General features: G+C 42.4%; 1 protein-coding gene across 1 annotated transcript; it reads left to right on the forward strand.

Moving 5' to 3' along the window:
- The first annotated feature begins 21 nt into the window (after positions 1 to 21).
- Positions 22 to 11,551, forward strand: LOC308384541 (protein disulfide-isomerase A3-like). The gene is made up of 13 exons (XM_080863062.1): positions 22 to 427; positions 828 to 906; positions 988 to 1,105; positions 1,191 to 1,298; positions 4,121 to 4,250; positions 4,345 to 4,458; positions 4,584 to 4,709; positions 4,807 to 4,989; positions 5,182 to 5,290; positions 5,378 to 5,506; positions 7,829 to 7,908; positions 7,984 to 8,041; positions 11,208 to 11,551. Exons 1-13 carry the CDS (start codon positions 264 to 266, stop codon positions 11,295 to 11,297), a joined length of 1,488 nt encoding a protein of 495 aa, XP_080719188.1. The 5' UTR covers positions 22 to 263; the 3' UTR covers positions 11,298 to 11,551.
- Positions 11,552 to 16,921: the final 5,370 nt, after the last annotated feature.

The raw sequence follows: 16,921 nt of genomic DNA on the forward strand, positions 1-16,921 counted from the left end.
AGTAACCAGACCTTCATGTGTTGCTAGGTTTTTCCTCTGGATTAAAATGGCGTGGATTGGTGTCTGTAAAGGCTCTCGTTTTACACATATTTAATTTCCCAATAAAGATGTTTGATTTTAGTTATTACACATTTTAAATCCTATTTGTTACGGTGAAGCGTTTTAATTTGGAGGTCACCGGAACACCGCCTCATTGTAAGAAGTCTCCAGTAACGATCACCGGTTTCATCCTTCGTTCTCTCAGCTCTTCTTCTACTTCCGTCATGGCGCCCACTTTGGGCTTTTTTCCTGTTGTCACGTTGGTGGTGCTGTCTGGTTTTCCCGCCGCTGTGTCCTCGCGAAGGGACGTGCTCGAGCTCGGGGACGCGGACTTCGATTACCTGGCAACAGAGCACGAGACCATGCTGGTGAAATTCTACGCTCCTTGGTAAAGAATCGGCGTTAGTTTAGCGCGGCCGGCGGCGGGAGATTTTTCCTGAGTTTTTTTTTTTATTTTTTAAATGAAATCATTCCATCTTTATTGGTTTTCTGCTGTTTTTAAATCGTGTCTCTGCTGTTAGGGAGGCACTAACAACCTGCTTGTCCTCTTCCATCTCTCGTTCCATTCCTCCACCTCTTTCCTACGTCATTTCCCTTGATTTAATTATTTTGTATTTATTATACTGTGGCTCTTATTTCCTTCATTCCTTGCCTTCCCTCCCCTTCCGTCTTTTCCGCATTACTTCTTTGCGTTCCAACTTCCTTCCTTCCTTCCCTGTTTCTTTACACCCTTCCTTTGTTTATTTCTCCTTCCTTTCCTTCATCCCTTTATTTTTCCCTTCCTTCAGGTGTGGTCATTGTAAGAAATTGGCCCCAGAGTTTGAGAAAGCTGCTAGTCGACTGAAAGGAAGTGTTCAATTAGCAAAGGTAATGTGTCCATCTTGTTCATTACTGTTGTGAACACCTGTTTCACAACAGTCTTATCTGTTTGTCTCACCTGTGCGGCAGGTGGACTGTACGACAAACTCTGAGACGTGCAGTCGTTTTGGGGTCTCAGGTTATCCCACCTTGAGAATTTTTAGGTACGGCAAAGATTCCGCCCCCTATGATGGTCCTCGCACTGCAGGTAGGAAACACTATGAGCATCCCAATCCTGCTCTGTTACTTGACTCTGTGATGTAACCTCTGTCTGTGTGTGTGTTTGTGTTCAGAGGGGATCTACGAGACTATGAGGAGGCAGACTGGTCCAGACTCGATGCACCTGAAGACCAAAGACGATCTGAAGGCCTTTGTCAATAACCATGACGCCAGCATTGTAGGTACGAGGTCACGTGTTGCCAGTGGCGGTCCTAGCCTATTTGGCGCCCTGGGCGAACACTCCCTCTGCACCCCCCCCCCCCCCCCCCCCCCCCACACACACACACACACACACACACACACACACAAAACATATTAAGGATTGTACATCAACATAAAACTGTTGTACACACACACACACACACACACACACAGAGAGTATGCATTGTATGCAAACAGCTACCAAACAGCCATCATAATTCGTCATACAATGAGAACAGGACAAATCAGCAATTGACAATGACTAATTAATATTAAAATCTGTAACATAATGTATTGTTTGGAGTTTAGTCTGTTACTGATACTATTTTTACCATTTCTTCTTGGAGCAACTGTAACACACATAATTTCCTTAGGGATTAATAAAGTATTCTGATTGTTTCAGGATGACCTGCCATTATCCAATGACACATCTGCTTACCTGTATCTTTTGCTCGTTTCTCCTCCTCTTTTCTCTTTTTTCTAAACTGAGGAGCTGATGGCTTTGAACTTTTCTTGTCCATCTTCCATTGGTTTTAATTTTGCACTCCAGTATGAACACAAATCCTCGAGGACTCAAGGATCACCACAACATAACCTAACAGACCTACACCTTAGTTCACAGATTCACTTTGTCTAAGGTTTATTTCTGAGATTTCACACAACCCAGGATTCAAATCATGAATACATAAGGGGCTTGGATTTACAACATTCTAAATGAAATGTGCTCTATTTGGAAGCAGCAGGCCCCCCTCCCCTTTCGACGGCTTGTGTGTGAGACTTTAAATCATCAAACTGTAAATTTTGCTCCAGCCGGTCAGAAAACCTGCCGCCGCCCCGCCCTCTCCTCTCTGCGCCGCAAGCAGCAGGCGCACCTCACAAACGAAGGGCGCCCTTACTCCCAGCAAATGAGCGATAGAAAACCGATCGGTGCTTATGCCATTCCCAATATGCGCTGGCTGATGTCGGGGCAGCACGAGTACGAGCTTCTTTTTTTTTTTTTTTGCCGATGCCCGTGATGCCGCCCCGAGCAACTGCCCGTGTCGCCTGTATCTAAAACCTCTACTGCGTGTTGCTGTATGCTGCATCATGCTTTAGGCTGAGTGCTTCTTATTTGTCAAAGTCAAGTTATACAGACATTAAAGAATAAAATCAGTATAAACAAAACAGCAGAAGACGAAACAAACGATGAGGAAATGTAGCTGTTGCTTGGTCACAGGTGAAAGTTCCAGGCTCTTGTTGCCTAGGTAACCCTCAGTTCAGCTTAATTCAGTTTTATTTATATATTGCTAAATCACAACAACAGTTGCTTCAAGGTGTTCAAGTTGCTTTATATTGTAAAGATCCTACAATAATACAAAGAAAACAGAAAACCCCAACAATCCGATGACCCCTATGAGCAAGTGCTTTAGCGACAGTAGGAAGGACAACCTCCCTTTTAACAGATAGAAACCTCCAGCTGAACCAGGCTCCTGGAGGGGTGGCTAGAAAAAAGAGGGATGTAGTCTTAATCTAATCTTTAAGTATTTATTCACCTTAAACAGTTCAAACAAAACATGTACTCCTTCAATCAGAAAACCATAGTCTGCAAGCAGCTAGCTGTAGCCAATTTCCTGAAACAGAATAAGCCTAACTTAGCATTACACAGGATTATATATTGAGTTGTGCTTCTATCTGTTTGGTTAAAACTGTGGGGGAGAGGCCGTGGTTTAGACTTGGCATTCCCTCATTGGTGGACAGGATGATCACAACCTCTTGGCAGTCCTCTTCCCCTCCGGAGGCCATAGCACTCGTCTTTCCACTGTACAGACGAGGTCAAATCTAGGTTAGCAACCTGCCTCTCCTATTTTTTATGTAATGACTTTTACCCTGGTTACGTGTCTCTGTGCTGGCTTACGCTCTGGTTTGCACAGACGACTTCTAAATGTACTCGGGCATAGTGCAGCCTTTACACTCCTAACCTAGACAGAATCATAAGATGCATGATCCTCAGTTAGATTTCACACATAGGTACATCTGCAGGTACATCTCTATGTGTACCTGCAGAATTAAACTGAGAGCAATGGTAACAATGGCCTGCACGCCCACTCCGGGCTTCATCACTGCTCACCAAGCTGCATGCAAAATCTGAAGGATGTGCATAAAACAAAATGTATAAAAATGCTCGACCTCACATACCAGGACATATCCTGGTTAAAGACTCCACGATTCCTCAGTGTTACTGGAGGCTAAGGTAATGCTATCCAGAGTAAGCATCTGGTTAGATGCAGTGTTTCTAAGAATTTTAGGGCCAAGTACAATTACCTCAGTTTTATCTTTATGTCTCTTTAGGTCTTTGTCTTTAAAACATTCACGCAGTTCAAATAGTTGTTGTGTGTTATCTGGCTTGATGGATAGGTAAAGTTGGGTGTCATCTGCTATGCCTTTTAAGGGAAGCAGGTATAATGCAAACAGAATTGGTCCTTCCACAAAATCCCGTGGTACTCCATAATTAACCTTAGTGTATGAATTTTTTGTATTTTTTTTTTTGTATTTGTAACCTTCACTAAAGCCATTTCTGTATTGTGATGAGCTCTGAAACCTAACTGAAACTCTTCAAATAAACCATTTTTGTTGAATTTGTTCGCACTGTTGCAGTCTGGATACCTGTACACCTTTGAGGTTTTATTGCTTGCATGGCATGATCACCTTATAGTAACCTTAAAGTAAACATGGCCATGCTAACTTCAGGGTCAGGCAAACACTTGGTGTCTGTGGTCCTCTGACTCCCCTTTAGCTCCCTTACCAGTGCATGTGTCTGCATCAGGTGTGTTCTCAGGTATGGACAGCCCCCGTCTGGCTGAGTTCCTGAAGGCAGCCACTCTACTCAGAGAACAGTTCCGTTTCGCTCACAGCACCAACCTGCAGCTCGCCGAAGAGCATGGGGCCAACTCAGAGTGAGTTCACACCTAAGTGATATCACCGTAGTGATGTCACAGTTTAAAGGTGTTATTCTCACTTCTGTGCGTGTGTGTGTGTCTCTCTCTCCAGATGTGTGCTGCTGTTCAGACCTCCCAGACTCGCCAATGCTTTTGAGGACAGCATTGTCATCTTCAGAGACTACCTGACCATCGGCTCACTGCGGCGCTTCATCAGAGATCACATGTGAGTCTTTAAGAGATAACTCTTTATTGTCATTGCACAGTCATATATAGTACAATGAAATTGGAAAACTGTCCTACGTCATTAGAGGAACCGCAGCCTCATTCTGTGTGTCCATCTATGTGCAGCTACGGTCTGTGTCCTCACATGACAATAGAGAATAGAGACCGTCTGAGAGTCCGGGACCTGCTGACGGCGTACTACGATCTTGACTACCATCACAACATCCCCGGCTCCAACTACTGGAGGAACAGGTAACGCGAGCACACAGAGGGGATGTGTTCCAGATGTACAGCTTGATTGACTAAAGTGTTTGTGTGTAATCCTCTCCCCTGTGTGTTTTCTTCTCAGGGTAATGAAGGTGGCGTCTAAGTATGTCGGGCGGGGTCTAACCTTCTCTATAGCCAATAAGAAGGACTTCCTGTTGGAGCTGGAGGAAGACTTTGGAATGGGGACGTCAGATGGAGGGGAGCTGCCCTTTATCACCATCCGGACCCGACTGGGTCACAAGTACACCATGAGGGAGGAGTTCACGTGCGTAGCCAAGTCATACCACTATGTCACCTGTTCTGCAGGTGAGGGGGTGGGGTCACAATAAACCAGAACTATCTGATCCAAGTCTGTTTCAAACTTTTGGGGGGGCTGACCCGCATTTCTCAGCTTTCTGACCTCATTCACAATGAAAGCACCAACAAGTAACTGTGTGTGTTTGTTTGTTTGTCTTAGGAGGGATGGTGCGTCTCTGCAGAGGTTCCTGGAAGATTACTTTGCAGGTCGACTCAAACGTTACATCAAATCAGAACTGATACCTGAAAAGAACTCTGGGGCTGTCAAAGTGAGTAAAACAAACACGCCAAAGCCTCTTGTGTGAGTATCAATGACGTTGTAGACCTCTTTGTAACCTCTGACCTGTGTGCATCAGGTGGTGGTAGCAGAGTCCTTTGATCAGGTGGTGAATGACCCGGATAAAAATGTTCTGATCCAGTTTTTTTCTCCGTTGTGTCCTCACTGTAAGAAGTTGGAGCCGGTCTATGGAGAGCTTGCTGAAACGGTACGCTCACTCATATACTGAGAATATAATGTCCACTCTCACACTCTGTCGCTTTAGCAGTAACTGGGTGTTCGCTGTTTGGCTAGCTTCACTCAAACAGGAAAATCCAACTGTAGCCGTAATGTGCGGATTTGTAAAGCACTTTATAAATAAGCACTGTGTGGTGAAGACCCTGTTTTAGTCACCAGACCAACAAGCTTGAGTCCACACTCTAACTTCTCTGTACCAGGTGTACCATCCTGTGCAATCAGCTGGCAAAGCAGATGTTTGCAAGGTGTGATCAATGCTATTTTACACAATAAAATATTCTTTCGCCAAACACAACCAAACAGATTACTACAACACAGGTTACTTACTGCATGCGTATCACACCAAAAACATAACTGTTTCCTATCGAAGATAATTGCAAATCCCATCATCCATCAGCATTTCTGCAGGAAAAAAAACCTAATCTCCACGTTACAGTCTCCTTCACTCACATTTGGGCTCATTCCTCACTTCTAATATGAAATAATCCGGTCAGTGAGATGATGTAAGGAAAAAAGAAAACATCTCCAAAAAGTATGACATCTCTTTCTCAGAGCGTCTGCTTTTTTTTCTTTTCTTTTTTTCCTTTGTACACTTGAACCTACTTGCCCTGCAGACTTGCCGATGGTATTCCCAATTGTGCTTCAGTAAGAAACTGCATTCTGTTTGTGGTGTGGTGTGCATTAGGGCTGCCACGATTAGTCGAATAGTCATGATTACGTCGACTATCAAAATTGTCGACAACTAATTTAATAGTCGACGCATCGTTTGAAGCTTTGTAAGATCCCAAAAGACGCGGGAATAAGTAGTAGGATTTAAGAGTGTAATAACAGACTGAAACAGAACATGGCAGCACTGCATGTACAAGGATGCCAGCTGCCGTTAATAGTTTTTACACAGCAGAATAAACGTCAATCAGACAACTGATTATCAGAAGTGTGAGATGCTCGATAATATACTCCGGTGTCCTGTTATATTTTAGATAGCAAGGAGCAGACGGCTGAGTTTATTAAATTTAAATGAAATTTGCAGATTGTTTCAGTGGAGTTTAATAAACTATCATCTTGTCTTTATTTTTAGCTAGCACATACCTTAAACACTTAAAGCTCTAAGCTAATGATAGTTATATAAGAGCAGATGCTGCTGGCGCAATAAGCTGTATGTTTTATGTCCAATGGATACATAATCTGATTAGTCGACTAATCGCAAAAATAATCGGTGACTAGTAAAATAATCGTTTGTGGCAGCCCTAGTGTGCATGTACTGGGCTGTTATGTTCTAAATTATTAAATTAAATAATAATAATTAAAATGCTAACTAATTGAAAAAGAAGTGTACCGTAATTGTCGGGCTATAAGCCGCTACTTTTTGCACAAGCTTTGAACCCTGCGGCTTTTAGTCAGGTGCGGCTTTTCTATGGATTGTCCATGATTTTTGTCATATCGTAAGACGATTTGTTTTGTTTGTTCCGCTGTTGTACGGCACTACGTTGCCTGGCGGAAGGATCGGGGTTCAAGAGTGGTATGTTGGTCACATGTCCATCCGCCAGGCAACATAGTGCCGTACAAGTAGCGTGAAAAGCGGCTTGAAGACTTTTCGCCTCTCATCCGAGAAGCTTCTTCAGTTTTAGGGTAAAGTGGTGGAGTGTCCCAGATTTTTCTTTTCAAGCTCCTTAGAAATCTGAGATGATGGTGTTTTAGATTTATCAGAATCAGAATATTTGAATAATCCCTGAGGAAATTATGTAAATTATTTAACAGAGTTACAGTTGACATTTAAAATGAACCCCTTGGCGGTTTTACTATTAACTATACATTTAATTTTCAGTATAAGAAAAGTGCAGTTTGAACAGTTTCTCTACACAATAAGGAAATGGTGCTAGAATAAGAATAGGCTGGGTCTTATATATTTGTGTGACATGGCCTTCCTGCTCTCAACAACAGCTGAGCACCGCAAATAAGCAGGTGCACAACAAACCACACAAAGCTGCCAGCTCATGCTTCTGTAGCATCGTGTGTGCTATTATGAACTACTCTCACACTGCAGCTGCACTTAGGCTCTGCCCCTTCCTGAGTGTGTAAAACATCTGCAAAAGGTCACATGACATCTTAGAAACTCTGAAACATCTTCCGTCTTCCTCAAATGGGGACTTGTCTCAGACCTGGTGCTGGTTCCTGTTTGCCTATGAGGTCTTGTGTGCTGTAGCTCCACCCACTAAAATGACCTGTTGTACTGAAGGAGATATTACTGGTTTATTTCTGTGTGAAATCATTGTCAAACCTTTGTGTTCTTCAGCTGCGCTCTGACCCCAAAATCGTCATTGCCAAGATGAATGCCCTGGCCAATGACGTCCCTCTGGGTTACGATGTCCAAGGGTGAGATTCAGGTTTCCCGTGACATGCTTCAGTCAATGCCAGGTGTGAGTCTGATGTCGCTGTGTCTGCCTGCAGGTTTCCCACCATCTACTTTGCTCCAGTAGGCAGGAAGGACGAACCCGTCAGATACCAGGTAAGACACCTGAGTGCATACCCAAGACCTGAGGCTAGATGGACCTCAGCTACAGTTTTAGACGAAGTTGCTTCCTCTCAGTTTATCTAAGGTCAATGTTATCTGCAGCAGCCCACTCGCCTGTGCTGTAGTTTTCCCTCACAGCTGTTTGAGCTGCCTTGTCTCAGGGTTTTATGGGTAGTTAATTATGCTCTGTGCTCACCTATGTGCACCAGCTCAGGTCCACACCTGCAGTCTGCGGCTTCTCTCAGCATATGTCAGTGGGATTTAAAAATTCCATTTTCTCATTTACATACATCCTGTTTGTCAACACAGAGTCTGCCCATTCATACTTCACATTTAAATAATTTTCTAACCCCCCGGGTCAGTGTGAGCACTGCAAAGTACAGACACTCATTTTTCTCCACAGCCACTCATGGTCAGCTCAGAAGAAACACAGGACATAATTTGGTCCATTAAACTGCACCTGCTTCCACTTGTACAGGCTCTTGACTGATATGGTACAGGTACAACCACATCTGTGCACAGATCAGAAGAGGCGTTTTCTCAAAGTGCAGAAGTGAGTCATTCAACGATTCAGTGCAGAGAGGTCTATTAACACATAGTGAGTGAGAAAGGTGAAGAAGACTCAGTGCATCATGGGAATCCCCCAGCAGCCTACACTTATTGCAGCATAACTAAGGGAGGATTCAGGGTCACCTGATCCAGCCTAATGATATGCTTTAGCAAAAAGGAAAGTTTTAAGCCTAATCTTAAAAGTTGAGCAGCCAATAACACTAGGGGTGCAACGATATTCGTATCGATATTGAACCGTTCGATACAGTGCTTTCGGTTCGGTACGCATATGTATCGAACAATACAACATTTGTAATTTATTTTATCAATTTTCCTTCTGTCGATGCTGTCTGTGTTGAGTGCTCAGTGAATCTGTGTTCGACTACTCCGCCTAGGCTGCACTGTCGAGCGCAGATCCACTGAGCGCTCAACACAGACAGCATAGTCAGAAGGAAGAGCGCAGGGCAAGCTAGCGAGACAGAAGTTAAGCTCTCCTTGCAACAGGCAAATTGAACGTCATTCAGATCTGGCGTTTGGAATTATTTTGGTTTTCATGTGACGTATGACCCTGAAGGTAAGCGAGTCATGGACTAAAGTAAAACAGTATGTTGGATGTGCCATGCAATGCTCAATTACATTGGTGTGAACTAGTGTGTTAGCGCAGTTAGCTCGTTAACGTGTTGGCCGTCTAGCCCCATGCACGGAGCGATCGGCGGTAGCTCGTTAACGGAGAATTGCCGTGTTGTGGCGTTAAGGTCATTTCAACGAGATTAACCTGAAAGCACTAGCGGGAACACAACGAATATGACTGCACATTTACACCGACATCATCGTAGTGCAAAGACAAGTGGAAGCAGACAAAAAAAAGCAAGCATGCTACTAACTTTAGCCGAGTCATTTAGACAGCTGTTAGCACATGATTCTCCTTATGCTGCTGAGAATATAGCCCAGAAGAAGCGGATAGTATAGCTTTTATTTTGGAAAGAGACATTTCTCTGTAATAAACTCTCTTTTCCAAAGATGAGTGATTCCTCAATCAGATACAGGGCTTGCAATATCGCTAGCCCGACGTCCCGGAGCTAGCGATTTTTTCAGTCGGGCTACCAAAATCTATCTCTGCCCTGCCCGTCGGGCTATTGTAGGAAGGAAAAATATATGTCAATGCTTTTGCATTCTTTCGGAAATGTAGCTGGGTAATTATGTCATTGGCATCGGTGAGCCACTGTCAATATGTGACATATTGAAATCGCGTTTGAATTTGCGCTTGTTTTTTTGCTTTCACTTTGCAATCGTGCGAACTGTGTATAGAGAGCGACAGCACTGATCTGTGAGTGATGATAATTTGTGCACCAATTCCTCTGACATCGTCTTATTAATCGTTAGCTTACTATGCAAACATGACAAGTGAAATCTCCCGCAGCAAGCTTAAACATGTGAGAGGTTGATCGCGCAGAGAATCGCTGAGCTTATGTGAGTGAGCGTGTAAAAGCATTTCAGTTCTGCTGAGCCAAATAAGACAGGTCAGGGTGAAGAAGTGACAGCCAAAGAAAAGCTTACCACAAAACGGAGAAGTTATGACAAATCAGACTATAAGGCAAAAAGAAAGTGCAGCTTTATGGTTTCATGGACAAAAGAATTTCTGTGGCTGCAATATGATGAGCTAAATAACCAGGGCTGCACATAAGTGGTCCGCAGGTGCGCATTCGGTGTCAAAATAAAAAACACGCACAAGGGTTAGGGTTAAATTTAAAAACTGTACTTTTGAGTTAAAATATATATTTATAATTTTAATAAATAACAAATTAAAAAGGCATGAACATTTTTTTGTATCGAAAAAATATCGAACCGTGACACCAAAGTATCGAACCGAACCGAACCGTGAATTTTGTGTATCGTTGCACCCCTAAATAACACCAGTGTGCTTTTTACTGCTCTCATTTATCATCCACAGGGCATACGGACGCAGTACCCTCAGGGTCTGCCGACTGCTGCTAAAGTCCTGATTTTATACTAATTAATTAAATCCTCGTCTTATTCCTCAGCTGGTCTATATAAATAAAAGTGTGTGTGTATATATAATAATAACTAATGTGAGCCTGTAAAGGGCTGGATGTTAAAAATCCTTCCTGGTGACAAATATTTGCTTTGATTACACTGTAACTTCAGGCTGTGGTCTTTCCTGGAAAACCCAACGTGTTTATACTGTTTGACTCAACATTTATTGTTCAGAAACAGCACTACAGCTGTTTCTGAACAATAGGCTCATACACCACCAAAGAAGAGCCTACAGGGATTATAAATGAAGAATTTTACTTTGAAAGTCTGTTGTCATTTACGTACACACACAGCCACATTTCCTGCTCGGACCAGTCTGTTTTTTTTAATACACCCTCATTCATCCAGAGCTGCAAGTGGAGGAAGTGAAGCTAAAGTTCAGTGTTTAATAGTTGGTAGTTTGCTGAAGCTTACACAGACACTGTGGACACTGTGCAGTTTGTGAAGGCAAGGCTTCACAGTAAGGGTGGAGCTTGAGCCACTGACAGGTTTTCAAGATAAAGTCTTTATGTTAACTTCCTTCTGGGGTCACATGACATCTCCCATGTGCTTTCAGGGCACCCGCGAGCTCAAAGACTTCCTCCGGTTCCTCAAGCGAGAGGCGAGTCACCACTTGGTGTTGAGTGGCTTCAAAGATGAACTCTGACACCCCCAACAGCAAGGAGGAGAGCCTGAATCTGGAGCGCCAATACCGGACATTACATCAGGACACTCGTTGCATCAAATCAAATCGCTCACTCATCCCTGAAACACACCGCTATTAATCATGCCATTGTCAGCCTCATTATTTATTTATTTATTTGTTTGTTTGTTTGTTAACTTCAGTCGACCTCCTTCCGTGCACAAACAGGTTGCAGGTGTTTTTCTTCTGTTTTTTGGGACAATAAAGTTTTGTATGAATTTCAGAGACTTGGACAGGTTTGTGCTCGTTCAGGCCCACAGCTGCTTATCGACCTGTCGTCCCAATATGCTTTAGGCACATGTGATGTCACTGGACACAGGTAAACACACTCATGGGAATATCCACGTGTGTTTTCAGAATGCAAATCAGTCAAAATTGATTCTCAGCTTGGTGTACAAATAAGTCACAAGAAATGCAGAAAGTGCTACATGAGCACCAGCCCTGAGTCTCCTCAATGAAGGAGACATTCACAATCAGCCTGTTAAAGCATAAGCATAATTAAATTCACATATGACTGCTCACATTATTTGCCACATTTTCATGACGGTAATCCCACTTTTATTGTATTTATGGCTGGTTGGTTCTTGGAACCAACTCTCTGATGCATTCATGAGTCTAAATGTTACATAGAGTAGAAAAGCACTGTAGTCCATTTTCTGCTTTGAGAAGTACTTAATAAAAATGTTTTGGGAGCCCTGGTCAAAAACACCCCCTCCTCCCATGCAGTTTCAATAAATGAAACTATTTATTCACCTCATGCTTGCCATGGATCCTAAACTAAGGTATCACACAATATCAAAGGTGGTGGGGCATTCTGTCAGTCATTTTAAAGAAGAAAGGCTTCATTGGTTCATGAATCACCTGATCCAGTCTAGAAATTACCAGAACACTGGAGATGTTACTGCATTAACCTGAGACAGCTGGGTCGGTTCCTGGTCATGAAAGGGAGACGTGATGCTGCTACAACCCTGCTGGGAGTGAGGAAGACTTCTGATGTGACTGCCCACTGCCCAGTGGGAAAACGAGCTGGAAAAAAGTGTAACCTTTGCTCCTTAACAGACAGGAAGGGAGAAAGTGGTAGCGCCTGATGCTTTTGCTTGTTTCCGGTCCTGTAGAAAGATTGGTTTGCATTACCAGGAGTAAGTCTATTTAATAATAATGAATTTTATTTATTTTATTTATAAAGATCCTCAAAATTACATTAGTACAACAAAATAAATGATAAAAATAAGAAGACCAAGTGATATTATTTCTATGTGCCGTGATGGAAAGAGTGCTGTCAATGATGACACCAACACTGTTAACCTGAGGGGAAGGTATGACAATAGTTATCAATGAATAATGAAAGATTTATGGTCCCAACTTTAGTCAGTATAGATTTGGTGCATATTTGAATAAATTCTGTTTTATTACCATTAAGTTTAAGAAAGTTCTGAAACCTTGATTTCACTTTAACGATAAGAAATGTGGGTATGAGAGTAACTATAGGTTTGGAAGTAGATTTGGGTGTCATCTGCGTAGCAGTGGAATTGAATGTTATATTTCTTGAAAATATTACCTAGATGTAGGAGATAATAAAAAGCAAAGATCCCAGGACAGAGCCTTGGGGTACACAGGACTTAACTGGAGTAGATGGTGATCTGTGAATAAGTAATTGAAAAAAACTGTGCACGGCCAGAAAGATATGAGGTAAACCAGGCGAGTGCTATATTTTTGATGCCAATAGATGTTAATCTATGAAGAAGGATGCCGTGGGAGATTGTATCAAAAGTTGCCATAAGGTCAAGGAGAATGAGGATAGTGATGAGTCCAGAATTCGCTGCAAACAAAAGATCATTTGTGATTTTTCCTAGAGCTGTTTCTGTACTATGGAATGAACGGAAGCCAGATTAAAATGGTTCAATTTTTTCAGTTTTATTTATACAGCACCAAATCACAACAACAGTCAATTTTAAGGTAGACCCTACAATAATACATACAGGAAAAACAACAATTAAATGACCCCCTATGAGCAAGTACTTTGGCAACAGTGGGAACACGTGAACACGTAAACATTCGGCCCATTTCTCATGGGGCGCTGCTAGCTTGAGTGACACACATGTCTAAGATGGACTTTATACAGTTTATTCCTCTGCACGACAGACTGCTCTATACAGGTTACAGGGCACGCCTCTGAGCGCATCTATCATTAATGCTACTGTGCATAAAGCTCCGACAATGGTACAGACCAGCGGTTCATTACACTCCCACCAATCATGCTATGATTTACAAACTAGCTAAATCATACATGATTCTGAACAACAACAAAAATGAAACCACTTCAGCCAATATAAAGGTGTACAGACCATGATAGAGCAGTTGCCACTTGGAATGGTACATTGTTTATGTCAATATGTCAGTTCATCTCAGACAATAACATGTTTGTTATTATTCTCTTTCAACAAGAACCACCAATTTTTGGATAGGCTGCTCGATAATGGGGGGCTTGAAAGCACGGTCCTGTTTTTTGGTCCGACTTTGGTCTCCTACTTGAACCTTGACCCGACGGACTAAACCATCATCCCCTTCAATAGTTTCAACTATACGTCCCAGTTGCCACTGACACCTTGGTAACATACCTTCTTTGATGATAACAATGTCATTCACTTTTAGATTGCGGAGGGTTTTGTGCCACTTCTGTCTTGTGGAGGCATTCATGAGGTATTCTCTTTTCTGCTCAGTTAAGTATTCTACTCTATGCCACCTCTTCACTGCATACATTTCAATTCAATTCAATTTTATTTATATAGCGCCAAATCACAACAAAAGTCGCCTCAAGGCGCTTCATAGATACAGAGAAAAACCCAACAATCATATGACCCCCTATGAGCAAGCACTTTGGCGACAGTGGGAAGGAAAAACTCCCTTTTAACAGGAAGAAACCTCCGGCAGAACCAGACTCAGGGAGGGGCGGGGCCATCTGCTGCGACCGGTTGGGGTGAGAGAAGGAAAACAGGATAAAAGACATGCTGTGGAAGAGAGACAGAGGTTAATAACAGATATGATTCAATGCAGAGAGGTCTGTTAATACATAGTGAGTGAGAAAGGTGACTGGAAAGGAAAAACTCAATGCATCATGGGAATCCCCCGGCAGCCTACGTCTATTGCAGCATAACTAAGGGAGGATTCAGGGTCACCTGCTCCAGCCCTAACTATATGCTTTAGCAAAAAGGAAAGTTTTAAGCCTAATCTTGAAAGTAGAGATAGTGTCTGTCTCCCGAATCCAAACTGGAAGCTGGTTCCACAGAAGAGGGGCCTGAAAACTGAAGGCTCTCCCTCCCATTCTACTTTTAAATACTCTAGGAACAACAAGTAGGCCTGCAGAGTGAGAGCGAAGTGCTCTAATAGGGTGATATGGTACTACAAGGTCATTAAGATAAGATGGGGCCTGATTATTTAAGACCTTGTATGTGAGGAGCAGGATTTTGAATTCAATTCTGGATTTAACAGGAAGCCAATGAAGGGAAGCCAAAACAGGAGAAATATGCTCTCTCTTTCTAGTCCCTGTCAGTACTCTTGCTGCAGCATTTTGGATTAGCTGAAGGCTTTTCAGTGAGTTTTTTGGACATCCTGATAATAATGAATTACAGTAGTCCAGCCTGGAAGTAATAAATGCGTGAACTAGTTTTTCAGCATCACTCTGAGACAGGATATTTCTAATTTTAGAGATGTTGCGCAAATGGAAGAACGCAGTCTTACATATTTGTTTAATATGTGCGTTGAAGGACATGTCCTGGCCAAAAATGACTCCAAGGTTCCTCACAGCGTTACTGGAGGCCAAGGTAATGCCATCCAGAGTAAGAATCTGGTTAGATACCATATTTCTAAGATTTTCAGGGCCGAGTACAATAACCTCAGTTTTATCTGAATTAAGAAGCATGTCTTCTTTCACAAATTTTCCAGGTGGTGGTAGGGCAACCTTGGACTTCATCAGTATAAGATGGTTTGGAGTAAGAGGTTCAGGTGCTTTTGGGTCGCTGATACTGTCCACAGTCAATGGGTGGCTATTTACAATAGCCATGGCTTCATAAAACAAAGTTCTAAGAGAGGCATCGTCTAGTCTTCCTGCACACTGAGCAGTAGTGGCATTTAGCACATTACGAATGCTCCTAATGGCCACCTGTATGACTTGCAGAAGGAGCACTGAAAACAAACTCACACTGTTTGTCTGCCAGGAAAGCTTCCAGTGCCTGCATGTCACACGCCTCTGCCTTTCTAAATGGAGGGACAGTAACTGCGTGTGTATATGTAAGCGTGTAAAACCTGAAGATAGTCAGATTAACAGTATTTTGTCTCTATCTGCCATTCTGCAATTCATCTCATGTAAAAAATAACATGCGCACAGCGTGACGTGAAAAAGGCACATACCTTTGACGTTGCGTGACGAACTCTGTATTCCTCGTCCACACGTAAACGCAAAAAAGGAGTTTTAAAAAATCTCAGTTTTCGGTGATTCGAAACACCGTTTATGTGTGGATGAAGCAGCTGTGTTTTCAAAAATACCCATTTAGGTGTGGACGTAGCGTAAAAGAGTTAGTAGTTTACTTTCTTACTACCTGTAATTTATTGCAGATTACTTGTATTTGCTTAATTGCTTACTAAATGTTTGAGGTGTGAAATGGATTGGAATGGATTGCATTTATATAGCGCTTTTCTAGGCACCCAAAGCGCTTTACAATTCCACTATTCATTCACTCTCACATTTACAATGTGAAATAAACCACAATGGAGCAAAATATGGGTGTGCCCCCCCCCCCCACGAACATTTTTCTTGTAAAACAAAGGGGGGGCCAGCAAAAAAAACTCCTGGAGAGTGTTGTTACACTTGGTTGACTGTTGTGATGGGTTCTCTCTTCACCATTGAAATGATTCTGCAATCATCCACCACTGTTGTCTTCCTTGGACACCCAGGTCTTTCGGGGTTGCTGAGTTCACCTGTCCTTTTTTTCCTTTCTCAGGATTTACCAAACTGTAAATTTTGCCACTTCTAATATTGTAGCAATTTCTCGGATGGGTTTTTCTGTTCTCTTTGACCGCGTGGTGTCTGTTCATAATAAAATTTCCCAAATGCAAGCACAACACCTCAAATCCACCCTCTTTTTGAAGGGACCAAACGTAAATGGACAAGTGACTCAACAGCTATTCATAGGCAGGTATGGATAATTTCTTCGCCATGTCATTATCAACTAATTAATTGATAATGACATGGCGAAGAAATTATCCATACCTGCCTATGAATAGCTGTTGAGTCACTTGTCCATTAACGTTTGGTCCCTTCAAAAAGAGGGTGCCACATATTAAGAAGAAGAAACTCCTAAACACTTCATCCACATTGAATATGGATACCCTAAATTAAATGTCATTTCTATAATATGACTATAATTAGAATATATTTCAGTAAACAGGTAACAAAACAAAAGTTGTCAGTGTCCAAATAGATATGGACCTAACTGAAGGCTACTCTGAGTGCTCAAAGCACTTTATACAGCAGATCACATTAGGTCTGTTGCATTTTCTAAGTCTAGGATACCAAGCGATTCCACTTAATA

Source organism: Rhamphochromis sp. 'chilingali', assembly GCF_963969265.1.
Source record: "Rhamphochromis sp. 'chilingali' genome assembly, chromosome: 17".
Classification (NCBI taxonomy): domain Eukaryota; kingdom Metazoa; phylum Chordata; class Actinopteri; order Cichliformes; family Cichlidae; genus Rhamphochromis; species Rhamphochromis sp. 'chilingali'.

What these genes read in the sequence shown, in the direction of transcription:
- LOC308384541 (XM_080863062.1), top strand. Translation starts at nt 264, where the DNA reads ATGGCGCCCACTTTGGGCTTTTTTCCTGTTGTCACGTTGGTGGTGCTG. An exon ending in CCATGACGCCAGCATTGTAG is followed by an intron (nt 1,299 to 4,120) that starts GTACGAGGTCAC and finishes TGTCTGCATCAG; the next exon opens with GTGTGTTCTCAGGTATGGAC. An exon ending in ATGGAGAGCTTGCTGAAACG is followed by an intron (nt 5,507 to 7,828) that starts GTACGCTCACTC and finishes TGTGTTCTTCAG; the next exon opens with CTGCGCTCTGACCCCAAAAT.